The sequence below is a fragment of the Schistocerca piceifrons genome, chromosome 3, assembly GCF_021461385.2.
Source record: "Schistocerca piceifrons isolate TAMUIC-IGC-003096 chromosome 3, iqSchPice1.1, whole genome shotgun sequence".
NCBI lineage: Eukaryota > Metazoa > Arthropoda > Insecta > Orthoptera > Acrididae > Schistocerca > Schistocerca piceifrons.
The window spans coordinates 739,191,349-739,208,187 of record NC_060140.1 but is presented as its reverse complement, the minus strand read 5'-3'; the positions used below and the strand labels follow the sequence as shown (position 1 = coordinate 739,208,187).

Below are 16,839 nucleotides of genomic sequence, written 5' to 3'. Positions count from 1 at the left end.
AAACTTTATGTAAGTTATTTTAATATCTAGTAGCAAAATGAGTCTTCTCAATTTCGCCATTCTCTCTCTGCGTGTTTTCTTAGATATTTTGTGGACATATCTATGATTGTTATCATAGCAGTGAAGGAGTTTAGGAAGATTATGATGTTATATAGCAATAGTAGTAGTAGTAGTAGTAGTTATTTTTGTATTGTTCTTTGGAAAAAAAACAGTATTTGAGTTTTATTGTTTGTTGCTAGGTGACTACACAAAAGAACCAGATGGTGTTGAAGGTAGAATAGCTGTAGTATGTGGATCACGTGCACACTTGGAGGAGGAGGCCATTGCTACCCGGTCCATGTTTCGCACGTTACTGATGCATGGATTTCATTTTCTTGTCTGGCTGTTTGCTGTGAGAGGGATTCGTGATACACAATGTGGATTTAAACTGTTTACCCGTGAAACTGCCAGAGTGTGTTTTCACAACATGCATGTTGAGCGTTGGTGAGTGGTATTAAGCTTAACCAGATAATCAATGTTTTCTTTTTTAGTTTCTGTAAGATCACTACAGTCTGCAAAGTGATGAACAGTAACTACGAATTTTGACCTAGATTTATTCCACCTGACTCCTGGATTGCCTCTTGTTATTTGCACTTTCCTGAAATAATTAAAGTAAACAAAATCAGTTTTAGCAAACCTTGTTAAGTTACCTTTATTTTACATTGCTTTGTGTTTTTAGGTAATCTCTAGGTACATTTACAGTAAACAGTGACTTCATATCTTAACATAATCAAGTTTATCTTTAAATAGATGATGATCAACTTTTATTGAGTACTGCTGTATAGTTGACATATTTGTCCCAAGAGAATCAGCAGGTGTATTGATATTTAAAGCAGTTCTTGTTGTTTCTTCAGTCTCAGTTATGTATTTATAATTATATGATGTGGTTTGATCACTCTGGATCATCTTCAGATCTGAAAAAAATGAAACTAAATATTTATCATTTAATATTGTACAATAAGCAGAAAAATGTACATGAATTTTGCAACAGCAATCTGGCTTGTCTGTTCAGAAACTCATCTCAGGGTACTGTGGTTTGCAGATGTGGTCAGTGTTTTAAATAGATATCTGGTGGTGGTAGGGGAGTAGGGAAGGGGAGAGGGGAGGAAAAGGAAAAATGAAGCAAGGGTGATTGAGAGAGGCGAGAGGAAGCAGGAGGGAGAGTGGTAGGGATGTCACGAGTTTAGCAAAAACAGTGTTGCTAAAAAAAGTATAATTATGTAAAAATACTCATTAAAATGTTAATAGTGTAGAATAATGAGTGCATAAACTGTAAGCAGCATAAAATTATAAAATAGAGCAAAGGGTAACAAGAGTGGTAAAAGACGGCAGGGAGTAGGGGATGGGGGATGAGGGCTAGTGGTAGGGATGTTACAGGTTTAACAATAGAGGGTCTTACACTAAAATTGCAGAAATGCAATTATGTATAAATTTTTCATTAAAATATTAAAAGCATAGACCAAGGGCTGCAAAAAATTGTAAAAGGGATAAAATAGTGCCTAAATTATAAAAGTGGAAATAAAGTAACTAAACCTTAAATAACATCTTAAAATGTTTAGTGTGAAACATTGAAAGTGTAAAACCATAAAGTCTTGCTCTGAAGGTATAAAAAGTAAAATTTTATAAAAATTCTCATTGAAATATTAAAATTATAGAACAATGGATGCATAAATAGTAAAAGACATAAAGATTGTAAAATTATAGAAGTGAAATTATGTATAGTATAGTACCAAGAACTGACTTAAGTGTCATTAAATATTAAAATTAAAAAGAAAAGAGGTATAAAATGATGAAAAGTGTAAAACAATAAATTATAAAAGCGAAACTCTTCAGCAACTAAATTTAACAGAGAACAGAATGTAACAGTTATGGGTAATTGCATTTGATTCTGCGTGGTAGCCTATGGCACAGAATTGTACAGTATTTACGGAAACCAGTGTGCATGCCGTTGTGCTGCTGCCAGAATGGTGTATGAATCAAAGTGCTACTTGCTGTGTCCTATCAGTGAGTGGGGTTGTTACTCATATGTGTCATGCGTCAAGACGGACAAGTGAAAGAGGCCTTCAGAGTTTCTAATAAAAGTACTATTGATAAAATCATTTTGCTGATTTAATGTGTTGCCAGGTTCTTGCAGGTCATGTGTAAAAATCTCATTTTCTTCCGACATTTAGAGGAGGTGTCCCTTAGGTTCAGTCTGCAGTACTTCCAAATGCATATCAATGGTTCCAACAGCATGCTTTGGTGTTAGAAGATGTTCGTCAAATGCTGTTTTATTATTGTGAATTAAAGCATGCTCTTTTAAACATATTTCAGACTTCAAACATCGTGCCTGTTTGACCTATGTAAACTATTGGACTTTAGTTTGTCTATGCCTGCTGCCATGAATTTTGAGGCTTTTCTGTTCAGATGGTACCTCAGTCTGAAATGGATAATGTCATTAGTTTTAAACCCTATACAGAAATTGCTATTGCAAAGTTGTCTAGCAGTAATGGCTGAAACCCATCCTTTATAACATATGGAGAAGTACGTGACTTTCTTGTCTTCCCTTTCATCTGTTAGTGCAGTGCCACTGATTTTACACTGTTGTTTACTTTTAATTTTCTATAGTAGCTTAGTTATTGTTGGGACTGGATAACTGGTGCTCACTGAAACTTGCGTTATAATAGCGATTTCTTTATTCATCTTGTGCTCGCTTAGTGGCAGTTTTAATAACCTATTAATCATGGACTGAAAATATGGTATCTTGATTTTTCTTGGATGCCAAGACTTTGAGTTAATTATAATGTCTGCACAGGTTGTTTTCCTGTACTCTCTAACACAGTGTTTACCCACGTCTCTTGTAACTGTAATGTTGAGATAGTTGATGACTCCTTTACTTTCATGCTCAGCTTTAGCACTCGGTCTCTCCACTGTATCATTAGCACTACTTTGATCTCCTTTAACTAACAAAATGGCATCATCCACTTCACGGTAATAATAGAGAACTTTCCTGGCTACTGCAGGGTTGCCAGTGAAAAATTGATGTTCGAAATGATTATGGAAAATCTCAGCCATAATGCTGAGAATTTCACATGGCTAGCCGTTCTAATTGGTGGTCTATCTTACCATGGAATATGAAACAGTTGTAGGATAATGTAAGTTCTAGAAGCTCCATTGATTCAGCTATTACTGCTGTAGCCTTTTTGTAGTGTTTTATAATTTTGTTCTTAATGATTTGTAATGTCTCATGGACAGACATAATTAGTGTATAAATTCACCACATCTGGGGTTGCAAAGATGGAATCAGCTGGTATGACTATATCCTTAACTTTGTCAACAAACTCGAACATATTTTTTGAACAATACTGCTTGTAAAATGTGTGTGGTATTTAAAACATTTGTGCTAGTATAGCATTTATCAGGTCATTAGCACTCTTGTGTCTTATTGGATACAGGACTCATGTTTTTATTGTTTTTATGTAGCTTTACCTGTGCATGTGTGTCTGGCCTTTGAGGGTTGATACTATATATGTCTTATTTTCCCTCCTCATACTAGGTAGTAGAAAATCAGTCTTGAATTTTGCATATTAGTAGTGCATGAAACTTTTTTTTGGAAATGCATTCACTTTATTTATCCATTTTTCAGAGAAAAATTTTTCTGTTTCATAGACATAATCATCACCACATAAAGTGACCACAGTGCTGTCCTTATCTGCCCTTATGATTAATGCTTTATACCTCTTTAACTTCTTATTTAAGTTATCTATAGTCCTGCTATCATTATTATGATTACTTTCTGACTGAAACTGTGTTTTTAACATGGTGATGACTTTGACTGTCAAGTCATTGTGTCTATGAATAGGAAGTCCTAATATTGGTCTGGAGCTATAATTTAAACCTTTTGATAGAACTATAAGAGGAATGTTTGTAAGATTAACAAACTTTATTATGTCCTGAGAGGGAGGTAGAAGGACAACTTACAAGACAAGGGTTCTTACCTCAATCAATGAGAGAAATTAGCATGGGCTGCTTGTAGTACTCTGACAGCATCTCAGCTACAAGCTGAAAGTATTTCAAAGTATGGAACTTGGTGTAAATCCCAAGGAAGCAGAAGGGAAATAAAAATCAGACTGTATTTGTGATAATGGAATTCTACTTCAGGCACTATTCTATGGCTAAGACTTCCTTAGCTAATTCTGTGTCCAACTCTGAATTCATATTGATATAAGGCAGCTAGCTATTCCTCAGGACAAATGACTCCACCCAGCAGACAGGAGTGCCAATAGCACAGTATCAGCCCAACTCCGTTCTTCACAAAACATCAAAAACTTCCCAAAACTTCCTATGTACTAACTATCTTAACCTATGAACATCTTTCATTGGCCAGTGAAGATTAAGGACGTGGAACATTTCATTCTACAAATGACATGTTACACCTCAGCATATTATTTTTAGATCAAGACTCCAATCTTCTCCCTCATTTATAACAATGCAGTAGAAGGTGGGTCACCTAACATTACCACTGGAAACATCTCCCAAACCACAACAAACACTGAATAACCTATTCCATAGACCAAAAGTGAGGAGAGGGGTTGATGGAATTGGTTAACACAAACCATTGAGAAATGTACGGAAGTTTGATTTTCAGTACAGACTTATGCTTTTTTTAAAATGAAAACCTGTTATTATTTTTAGCACAACTGAAAATAGAAACAAATACCAATGCTGTTTGTTACATTGTAAAATGTTAAGTACATCTGGAGTAATTTGTAATGTAAAGTTGATGCTTGAAACCTCAGACATTCAGTTGCATGTTTTAACAAACAAGATCTGTAGGGGTATGTTTATGAAGACTACAATGTTTACGAGTTTGACTGTCTCAGTGTCTGCATGCTGCACTTGCTGAATTAGTCCTTGTACTCAGAATAACTGTAGTACACTGTGTGATAGTGTACTGTACACAAATAAGAAGAAAAATACGCACAGTAGGAACGTGAGAAGGTCGCAAGTACAACAGTGTGTACAGTGTTGTCAGAACTGTGAAAATGGTTTATTCTAACTCTGAAAGGACAGAGATGATACTCATCTATGGTGAGTGTAGAAAAAATGCAGGTGCAGCGTGCAGGTTGTATGCAAAAAGGTACCTGGACAGAGATCATCCAACACGCCGTGCATTTGAAAGCATCTACAAACAATTGTGTGCAACAGGTATGGTCACAACACACAAACGGGTCCATAACAAATCTATCACAGGAGAAGCAGGTGCAGTTAGTATGTTAGCTGTTGTTGCTATCGACTCACACGTGAGTTCACATGACATTGCTAGAGGCAGTGCAATGAGTCAAAGTAGTGTAATGCGCATACTTCATCATCACAAATTTCACCTGTATCATGTGTCGCTGCATCAGCAATTACATGGAGATGACTTTAATAACCGAGTGAATTTCTGTCAATGGGCATTAACAGTGAAGGCGTTGCAGTTCAACCTGTTTATCAATGAAGCATGTTTCACAAACCATGGTGCAGTGAATTTACAAAACATGCATTATTGGTCCATGGACAATCCTCACTGGCTTTGACAAGTAGAGTGACATCGACTGTGGAATGTAAATGCATGATGCAGAGTAATTGGCTACCATCTCATTGGTCCTCACTTCATTGAAGGCACCTAAACAGCTGCAAAATACATCGAGTCTCTACGAAATGATCTGCCGACATTGCTAGAAAATGTCCCACCGGAAACATGTAGAAGCATGTGGTATCAGCATGATATGGTGCTCCTGCACATTGTGCAGTGAGCACTAGGCTGACCCTTGACAGAATGTTCAATGGGTGTTTCATAGGATTTGTCAGATGCATAAATTGGCCAGCCTGTTCTCCTGATCTTACACCTTTAGACACCTTTCTGTGGAGTATGTTAAAGGAAAATGTGTACCGTGATGCGCCTACAACCCCAGAGGATATGAAACGTATTGAGGCAGCCTGTGGCAACATTACACCAGATGTACTGCATCATGTAAGACATTCATTACACAGTAGATTGCAAATGTGTGCAGCAAATGATGAGCATCACTTTAAACAGTTGTTGTTGTTGCTGTTGTTGTTGTTGTGGTCTTCAGTCCGGAGACTGGTTTGATGCACCTCTCCATGCTACTCTATCTTGTGCAAACTTCTTCATCTCCAAGTACCTACTGCAACCTACATCCATCTGAATCTGCTTAGTGTAGTCATCTTTTGGTCTCCCTCTATGATTTTTACCCTCCACACTGTCCTCCAATATTAAACTGGTGATCCCTTGATGCCTCAGAACATGTCCTATCAACCGATCCCTTCTTCTAGTCAAGTTGTGCCACAAATTTCTCTTCTCCCCAATTCTATTCAGTACCTCCTCATTAGTTACATGATCTACCCATCGAATATTCAGCATTCTTCTGTAGCACCACATTTCGAAGGCTTCATTCCATATAGGGCTACACTCCATACAAATACTTTCAGAAACGACTTCCTGACACTTAAATTTATACTCGATGTTAACAAAACTCTCTTCTTCAGAAATGCTTTCCTCACCATTGCCAGTCTACATTTTATATCCTCTCTACTTCAACCATCATCAGTTATTTTGCTCCCCAAATAGCAAACTCATCTACTACTTTAAGTGTCTCATTTCCCAATCTAATTCCCACAGTGTCATCTGATTTAATTCTACTACATGCCATTATCCTCATTTTGCTTTTTTTGATGTTTATCTTATATTCTCCTTTCCAGACACTGTCCATTGTGTTTCACTCCTCTTCCAGGTCCTTTGCTGTCTCTGACAGAATTACAATGTCATCGGCGAACCTCAAAGTTTTTATTTATTCACCATGGATTTTAATTCCTACTCCAAATTTTTCTTTTGTTTCTTTTACTGCTTGCTCAATATACAGATTGAACATCGGGGAGAGGCTACAACCCTGTCTCACTCCATTCCCAACTACTGCTTCTCTTTCATGCCCCTCAACTCTTATAACTTCCATCTGGTTTCTGTACAAATTGTAAATAGCCTTTCGCTCCCTGTATTTTACCCCTGCCACCTTCAGAATTTGAAAGAGAGTGTTCCATTCAACAGTGTCAAAAGCTTTCTCTAAATCTACAAATGCCAGAAACTTAGGTTTGCCCTTCCTTAATCTATCACCTGAGATAAGTCGTAGGGTCAGTATTGCCTCACGTGTTCCAACATTTCTATGGAATCCAAACTGATCTTCCCTGAGATCGGCTTCTATCAGTTTTTCCATTCGTCTGTAAAGAATTCGTTTTAGTATTTTGTAACTGTGACTTATTAAACTGACAGTTCGGTAATTTTCACACTTGGCAACGTCTGCTTTCTTTGGGATTGGAATAATTAAATTCTTCTTGAAGTCTGACGATATTTTGTCTGTCTCATACATCTTGCACACCAGATGGAAGAGTTTTGTCATGGCTGGCTCTCCCAAAGCTACCAGTAGCTCTAATGGAATGTTTTCTACTCCCGGGGCCTTGTTTTGGCTTAGGTCTTTCAGTGCTCTGTCAGATTCTTCATGCAGTATCATATCTCCCATTTCATCTTCATCCATGTCCTTTTCCATTTCCATAATATCACCATTGCCCTTGTATACACTGTCTAGATACTCCTTCCACCTTTCTGCTTTCCCTTCTTTGCTTAGAACTGGTTTTACATCTGAACTCTTGATATTCATACAACTGGTTCTCTTTTCTCCAAAGGTCTCTTTGATTTTCCTGTAGGCAGTATCTATCTTACCCCTAGTGATATATGCCTCCACATATTTACATTTGTCCTCTAGCCATCCCCCCTGCTTAGCCCCTTTGCATTTCCTGTCATTCTCATTTTTGAGACATTTGTACTCCTTTTTGCCTGTTTCATTTACTGCATTTTATGTTTTCTCCTTTCATCAATTAAATTCAATATCTCTTGTGTTATTCAAGGATTTCTACTAGACCTCGTCCTTTAACCTACTTCATCCTCTGCTGCCTTAACTATCTCATCTCTCAAAGCTACACATTCTTCTTCTACTATATTTTCCCCCTGTATTTGTCAGTTGTTCCCTAATGCTCTTTCTGAAACTCTCTACAACCTCTAGTTCTTTCAGTTTATCCAGGTTCCATCTCCTTAAATTCCCACCATTTTGCAGTTTCTTCAGTTTTAATCTACAGCTCATAACCAACAGATTGTGGTCAGAGTCCACATCTGCCTCTGGAAATGTCTTACAATTTAAAACCTGGTTCCTAAATCTCTGTCTTACCATTATATAATCTTTCTGAAACCTTCCAGTGTCTCCAGGCTTCATCTATGTATATAACCTTCTTTCATGATTCTTAAACCAAGTGTTAACTATGATTAAGTTACGCTCTGTGCAAAATTCTACCTGACAGCTTCCTCTTTCATTCCTTACCCCCATTCCATATCCACCCACTACTTTTCCTTCTCTTCCTTTTCCTACTATCAAATTCCAGCCCCCCATGACTATCAATTTTCATCTCCCTTCAGTATCTAAATAATTTCTTTTATCTCATCGTACATTTCTTCAATCTCTTTGTAATCTGCAGCACCAGTTGGCATATAAACTTGTACTATTGTGGTAGGTGTGGGCTTCATGTCTATCTTGGCTACAATAATGTGTTCACAATGCTATTTGTAGTAGCTTACCCACGTTCCTAATGTCACAGAAAAAGCTGAGTAGCACCATAGTATAGTGGTTATAATACTAAACGGTTGCAGGGAGGGTCATGAGTTCAAAACTCACCTGGACTGTATAATTTTAATTTCTATACTTGGTTTGACTACATTCTGTAAGTATCCACAAATGTAAAGAATCATTGTACTGGAATGTTCTGTAGCTGCATACATACTGTATATGTTCTGTTCGGAGGCAGTTCGCTTCATGCTCTTGTATGTGCAAGTGCTGAATAAACCTTCGTTAAGTGAAGTTAGTGTTTGTCATTCATCTAATTACACCATCTTCTACATGACATTATTCTGGTGGAGGTGCCGAGTATTGGAACTTGTGATAGCGCACATTATCTACGACACAGTGACTCCCACCAGGCCAAGACAGAGCCGCTGTTTATGTGGTGAGAAACCCGAGTTTGAGCCATATTCAACAGATCGCAATCTATTGGAGACAGAAGAAGAAGTGGACGTTACGATGACAGCAACTGTGTGCCACCACATGAGACATCCTTCCGTGTTCTTTGGTGACAATGGCCAAGATCCAAACAAATGGCTGAAGGTATATGAGCATATGGCCAAATTTAACAAATGGGATGACACCGTGTGTTTGGCTAACATATTTTTCTACTTGGAGGGCACTGCTAAGCAATGGTATGAGAACAATGAGGAGAAGTTCACATGCTGGGAAGCATTCCAGGTGGAACTGCGTAAGTATTTTGACAACACACAGCAACAGAAGTGCAAGGCTGAAGATAAATTAAAGTGCAGGGCACAGTGTCCAGGAGAAACTACAGCATCGTACATTCAAGATGTCTTGGAGCTGTGTAAAATAGTGGATCCTAGAGTGAAGGAGGAAGATAAGGTTGGACATTTCATGAAGGGTGTTGCTGAGGACATGTATCAAGCCCTACGCCTGAAGGAGGTTTCAACAACAGACGACTTCATAAAATCGTGCCAGTATATCGAGACAATGCATCAAAAAAAGAATAACAAGCAAGAAGTTTGAATGGCTTCCAAATGTCGTATCAACCTCTGTGATGGAGGAAGCAACTGATTTCACAAGTGTTCTTCGTCAGATAGTGAGAGAGGAAGTTCAGAAGGCACTTGGATTGCACGGCAAGCAACAAACCGAGACACTTCAAGAGGTCATAAGGGAGGAAATGGAACAGACATTGAACCCAATCTCTCATCCTTTATTTCCCTTTAAAACGGTGAAAAAGTCAAGACCCAGGAGGAGTTACGTTCCTACAGTGCCGCATGAGGGACCTTTGTGGGACGTCTGGAGGACCCAGGAAACCAACAAATATGTTTCCACTGTGGACGACCGGGACATGTGGTGCGCTACTGTTGAGAAAGGCGGCAGATATTTGATGATGCCCGCGCCAGAAGACAGCAGACTGATTTTAGCCGACGCCAACTCCAGTACGATGAAAATGAACAAGAAGATGTGGGTGCAGGATGACGTAGGTCACCATTGCCACAATCTAGCTGCTGCAGAGGATGCTTCCCAACAAGCCAATCCAGGTCTCCATTGCCGTTTAGAAGCTCCAGCCGATCACCTTGCTGCTGCAACCTAGAAAACTACAGGGTGCGACCTTCCTTGGAGGTGAGGCCACCGAAGAGAAAACTCCTCCGCCGTTGATCACTACAAAAATGATAGGAAACTACCTCGATATCCTCATGGAATCTGGAGCATCATATTCAGTCATTTCGGAGAAGTACCATCGCCTGTTGCAGAGAACCATATTCGTCGACAGCAAAACATCCCTGCTAAAGGTGGCTAATGGGGAAAAATGTAAAACCCGCAGGAAGATGTACCATTCGTATGGACATAAGTGGCCATACATAGCCCTTAAAAGTCATTGTCTTACAAGAGTGTAGTCATGATGTCATTCTCGGATGGGGCTTTTTGAAAGCTTCTCAGGCAATTATAATTGTGGTTGCTCGAAGATTATGCTAGATGAGATGAGATACTGTGGACAGGAAGATGCGCATCCGAGTGTGTGGAGACTATGTATACTGGATGAAGTGATCATTCCTGCAGTCAGTGCTAGAAAGGTAACTGTCACGTGTCGTGCCATGCATCAACCCATGGATCTTGTAGTGGAATGTAAGAGAAGCATACCCTTGAAGAATAACTTGGTCATCCCAGCCTCTGTCGTCTCATTTAAGAACGGATTCAGTGAATTGTGTATAGTTAACTGTCACCGAGAAATGCAAATCCTTCCAACACGTATGTGTGTAGCAAATGCTGAGCCGTTAATTGAAGAAAAGCTGAGCGTCATAGAAACCTCCCATGCCAAGTCTGTGGGCGAAATTAGCACTACCACTACGAGACAAGATCTTCTAGCTTGACTATCCCCAGATCTCACTGAGGAACAACAGAAGAAGCTACTTGCCATTCTTCAAGAGTTCTCTGAATGCTTCAATCCACAGGTGAAGAGCAAATTAGACAAATTGACGATGAAGCACCGGATTAGCAATGGAGACCATCAACCAATAAGCCAGAGAGCATACTGTGTGTCAGCAACTGAATGTTGAATAATTCGTGATGAGATAGAGAAAATGATGAAGAATGACATCATTCAGCCTTCGCAGGGCCGATGGTCGTCACCAGTGGTCCTCGTCAGGAAGAAGGATGGCAATTGGTGCTTTTGTGTTGATTACAGGAAGCTTAATAAGGTAACTAAAAAGGACGTTTACCTTCTTCCAAGAACTGATGATACACTAGCTTGTCTGAAGGGGGCTAAGTTTTTCTCAACCGTGGACATGTACTCGGGATATTGGCAAATCGAAGTAGATGAGACTGATCCTTAGAAAACTGCAGTCATCACCCCTGAGGGCCTGTATGAGTTTAAGATGATGCCATTTGGTTTGTGTAATGCACCAGCAACTTTTGAACGGATGATGGATAATCTTCTGAGGCACCTGAAGTGGACAATGTGTCTTTGTTATTTGGATGACATTATAGTGTTCTCAGAGACATTTGCCGAACATATAAATAGACTGAAGGCCGTTCTTAAGTGTCTCCAACAAGGTGGACTGAAATTTAATCCAAGAAAGTGTCTCTTTGGAGCAAAAGAAATCAAAATACTTGGACACCTTGTGTCAAACGAAGGTGTGTGGCCAGACCCAGAAAAAGTGAGATCTGTAACGGAATTTCTATTCCTAAAATTATTAGAGATGTGAGAAGTTTCCTCGGATTATGTTCTTATTACCATCGTTTCATCATAGAATTTTGTATCAAAGCCAGGCCACTCCAAGAGTTGTTAAAAGCTGATGCTAAATTTATCGGGGGTGGTGCTCAACAAGATTCTTTCGATGCGCTGCGAAAAACTCTGACGACTGACCCTGTACTTGGTCTGTATCATAATGAGAGAGCACCTACAGAACTACACACAGATGCCAGCGGGTATGGGATCGGTGCTGTTCTGGTGCTAATTTTGGATGGAAAAGAGAAGGTTATAGCCTATGCTTCTAGGACACTTACAAAAGCGAGAGAAACTACTCAACTACAGAAAGAGAATGTTTTGCTGTGATCTGGGCCATGTGCTGCAAAAACAGCCAAAGCATTCAAGGTAGCCAAATTGAGAGTGGAAGACATTGTATTAAAACACGGTGCCCCAAGGTCGTTAATTACGGATTGAGGGAAAGTTTTTTAATCGAATCTTGTGACAGAGATAAACCGTCGGTGCAACATTACTCATCACATGACGATTGCCTACCATCCGCAAACTAACGGGCTTCCTGAACGCCTTACTAAGACCTTGGCCAACATCCTCGATGTTGAACAGAGCAACTGGGATGAGGTACTACCTTTTGTAATGTTTGCCTAAAACACCACCAAACAATACACCACAGGATTTACACCATTTTTCCTGTTACGTGGGTGTGAGGCGACTACGACGATGGACACTGTGTTTCTGTTACATCCTGATGACGCGGACGACGACTGCATCGGCCAGGTGTTAACCAGAGCCCAGGAAGCTCGGCAGTTAGCTCGACTCCGCACGCTGCAGGCTTAAGAAAATGATCGCTGAAGGTATAATGTGAGCTTCCGCCTGTTCTCTACCAGCCTGGTGATCTTGTCTGGATCTTCACTCCTGTTCGGGAGGTTGGTCTCTCTGAGAAACTCGTCAGGCGCTACTTTGGATCTTATAAGGTTGTAAGACAGTTGTCTGGTGTTACTTATGAAGTTGAAGATTTTGACCCTGATACAAGACAACGAAAGATCAGAGATACGGTCCACATCCTTTGAATGAAGCCCTATAAGGATCTTGCAACCCAGGGTAAATTCAAAGCTCCAGCGACAGGCAACAAGCGGAAAGGTGACAAAGAGCATAGCGGCAAAAGAAGATCACTGCGAGGGTGAGAATCAGTCATCGAGAGTCGGAGTATGCAGGACTGATGACTCGTTCCCGGATTAGGAGGACGTAACACCGAGACGGAGGGAGCAATGTCACAGAGAAAGCTGAGTAGCACTGTGGTGTAGTCGTTATGATACTAAACTGTTGCATGCAGGGTCATGAGTTCAAAACACACCTGGACTGTAAAATTTTAATTTCTATATTTGGTTCGACAACATTCTGGAAGTATACACAAATGTAAAGAATCATTGTACAGGAATGTTCTGTAGCAGTGTATATACTGTATGTGTTCTGGCCAGAGACAGCTCACTTGTATGTGCAAGTGCTGAATAAAGCTTCGTTAAGTGAAGTTAGTGTTTCTCATTCATCTAATTACACTGTCTTCTACGTGACACTATTTTTTTATTCATTATTAAACCTACTCCTGCATTACCCCTATTCGATTTTGTATTTATAACCCTGTATTCACCTGACCAGAAGTCTTGTTCCTCCTGCCACTGAACTTCACTAATTCCCACTATATCTAACTTTAACCTATCATTTCCCATTTTAAATTTTCTAACCTATCTGCTCGATTAATGGATCTGACTCTCCATGCCCCGATCCCACATGCTTGTCTGTCCTCTCAGCAGATACCCCTCCGTTGTGGTCACACCTGCGGTACTGCTTTCTGCATTGCTGAGGCACTCAAGCCTCCCCACCAACGACGAGGTCCATGGTACATGGAGGGGGCAGGGGCAGGGGGGGGGGTTGAACAGTTATTGGCCTGAAATGTCAGGACACACTCTTTTACATTCTTTAATTGAAAACAAAAAACATATTTGTGAGTTTAACTACATTCTCATGTTAATGTACATTTTCTTGTAACAAATCAGTGCTGTACAGTATTCTTCAGAGGAAAAAACTAATAAAATGTTAACATTTGGACGTAACATACTGTTCATATCTCTTCTGTACTTATGTTACACCACTGTTCTTTTTGTACTCGTAATTAATTCGGTTCTCTCTGATACACACAATTGAACTGCTGAGAAGTTACTCAAGCGTCAGCTTTGCATTACAAATTACTCTGGATGTATTTAACATTTTACAATGTAACAAACAGCATTGATTAAGTATTAGCTTCTATTTTCAGTTGTGCTAAAAATAATAACAGTTTTCCATAAAAAAAGTATGTTTTGAAAATCATACTTCTGTGCATTTCTCAATGGTTTGTATTAACCAATTGCACCAGCCCCTCTCCTCACTTTCGGTCTGTGGAATTGGTAATTCAGTGTCTGTTGTGGTTTGGGAGGTGTTTCCAGTGGTAATGTTACACGACTCACCCGGAATACTTTTTAAGAGGTAAATGAATTCTTGTGTGTGGATTGTTACAAATTTTGTGCTACCATTTGATGACAAGTCTTCTGAAATTTTAAAACTGGTGTATATGGAAAAAAGTTGACAAGATTAATAAGTCATTATGATTATGGTAGAATTATCCTCTATTGATAAAATAATCTATCATTAGCAGGAGCAACTGTAAAACCATGAGTGTGGTCTTTGGTAGTTGCAAGATTAATGTTTGCAGTGTAATTGTTGTTTTGTTTTTGAAGATGAAAATGAATTTGGTCATCTCTAAACATTCAAGGTGTTATAAGGCATGTACACACACACCTCTCTCTCTCTCTCTCTCTCTCTCTCTCTCTCTCTCTCTCTCTCTCTCTGTTACAGCATCATGTCTCATCTGCTGTGAATCATTAATGACCATGCAACTTCTTAAGTTTGACTAAAAATTTGGGAAGAAAAGAAAGTTGCAGTTGCTTTATATATAGGTTGCTTTACTCAGCATTGTCCAGAAAGACTATGGTCATGTTAAATCAGAATGGAAAAATGTTTGCCCACAGAGAACGTTAAGTGTGTTTTGAGTTACTGAGTAATAATGACTGAAATGGAAGATAGTAGTTACCTGTTTCTCTATCAGTACTTGACAAATTTTCTTCCACCAAAGTTAGTATGTTAGTCATATGCAGGAGAAAGTGGGCTCTGGTAGCAAAACAGTCAGATGATTTCATATTTAAGAAGAACTTTATATGCTTTAAATGCATATTAAATAGTACTCAGTGCTTCTTTTGGATAATATGTACATTTCTTCCAGGGCATTTGATGTGGAGCTTTTGTACATTGCCCAGAAGCTGAAAATTCCTATTGCAGAAGTAGCAGTTGACTGGACTGAGATTGAAGGTAGACATATCATTTACATGTATTTTAACAAGAAGTGTAAAAGTATTAAATATGAATAGTGATAGATAAACAAAGATCATGTTTGTCTTCAATTGGAGATGGAGAGCATTAGTAATACAATCGTAAGACTGTGTTATAATTTTTCAAGCATTTCAGACTTCATACAACTGTCTCAAAACCAAAAGAAAAAGTAAGATAGAAGGAAGGAAACACATGAGAGTATTGTAAATAACAGACTATACTTATGTTGATGTAAAATCAGTAGAACAAGGCTGTGTGTAAAAGAGAATGCAATAATGAAAAAGACGAAGAATAAGTGAGAACCAACTGAACCCAGTTTGTCGTTTGACACTTGTTTGTTTATTTTGTGTACATCTTAGAATTCTTTGATTTATCACTAGCTTAAACATTTCTTCTTTCTCTCCTTCTTTCCTTTACTTGAAAGGACTTTGAACTGATCAAAAAGCAACAATTAATTTTGAAATATTTTATGAAATATTTTATCTGTTTGCTGTGTGCAGGTGCGACTCATAGTTAAGGGTTCTAGCTGATGCTGTCCTAATATGTATAAGGTGTTCTGAAATTCCCATTACAAACTTCTAGGACTTGTAGAGGGGACCGAATAGATAATTCAGTGAAACCCCTATTTCATGTTTTTGTTTGTTCCAGACATAAAAAATGCAAAACTGAGGAAAACTCAGAATCAAAGAAAATGATAAAACCCCCAAAATATGAACAAAAATGTGTGTAATTGGCATATATGATTAAAAATTGTAATCCTCTCCTGTACAATGTTCATACAATAATTTGTGACAGTAAATTTCTTTGGTTCTTAAAAAATCACAATATATAACAGTAAGTAAAAGCTTAGTATCTAAATACAAGGTAATCAAGCTATTTTCTGACATTCTAGAACCACAAATTATACGTCAAAACATGTGTCTTTGGAGAACTTTCCTTTGTGCTCACCCAAAAAATAGCAAAAATTGTTGAACATGGTGAATTAAAACGAAAATTGTGAAGTGTGCTGAAAGGCATCAGAATCTAACATGTGGGGTGCGTTTTTTTCTTCTCTTGCTGAGGGAAATAGACACGTGAGAAAATGGATGTACTTCTCCAATTGATACTAGCTTATTAGAAGTCGGCTCTATGAACTTCTGTATGATGTGTAAAATGTAAATTTAAAAGAGAGCTGAAGTGCTACAGTTTCGTCTGATGCCTTGTATCACTGCTGCCGAACTTAACAGTCTGCAGTGTGTGGTGCAGAGTATATACATGAGTAGTGTATGTAGATGTTGCAACTGTATTGTGTCAGATTTGCGCATGAAAGTCTTTAAAATGAGCTATTGCAAAACCCTTGTTGTATTTCTGTGAGACATCTCTGCCATAGCACATGATTTGCATGAAAAGTATACTTTCAGCACTTTATAAAATGCTTTCATCCCTACCTGCACTCTCGTCATTGAGGAGCCTCTCCTCTTCTCCACACCCAGCAGGTGAGCTCATTTTACTTATGTTAGTGTG

The 16,839-nt window shown here is 38.8% G+C and overlaps 1 protein-coding gene across 1 annotated transcript in view; it reads left to right on the top strand.

Annotated features, from left to right (window-relative positions):
- The window catches only part of LOC124789654 (dolichyl-phosphate beta-glucosyltransferase), a 123,026-nt gene that overhangs the window by 91,399 nt on the left and 14,788 nt on the right, over window positions 1-16,839 (top strand). The window contains exons 5-6 of the mRNA XM_047257087.1: window positions 240-483; window positions 15,230-15,315. Of these exons, the coding sequence (XP_047113043.1) occupies window positions 240-483; window positions 15,230-15,315 (330 nt within the window). The remainder of the gene's footprint in view (window positions 1-239; window positions 484-15,229; window positions 15,316-16,839) is intronic.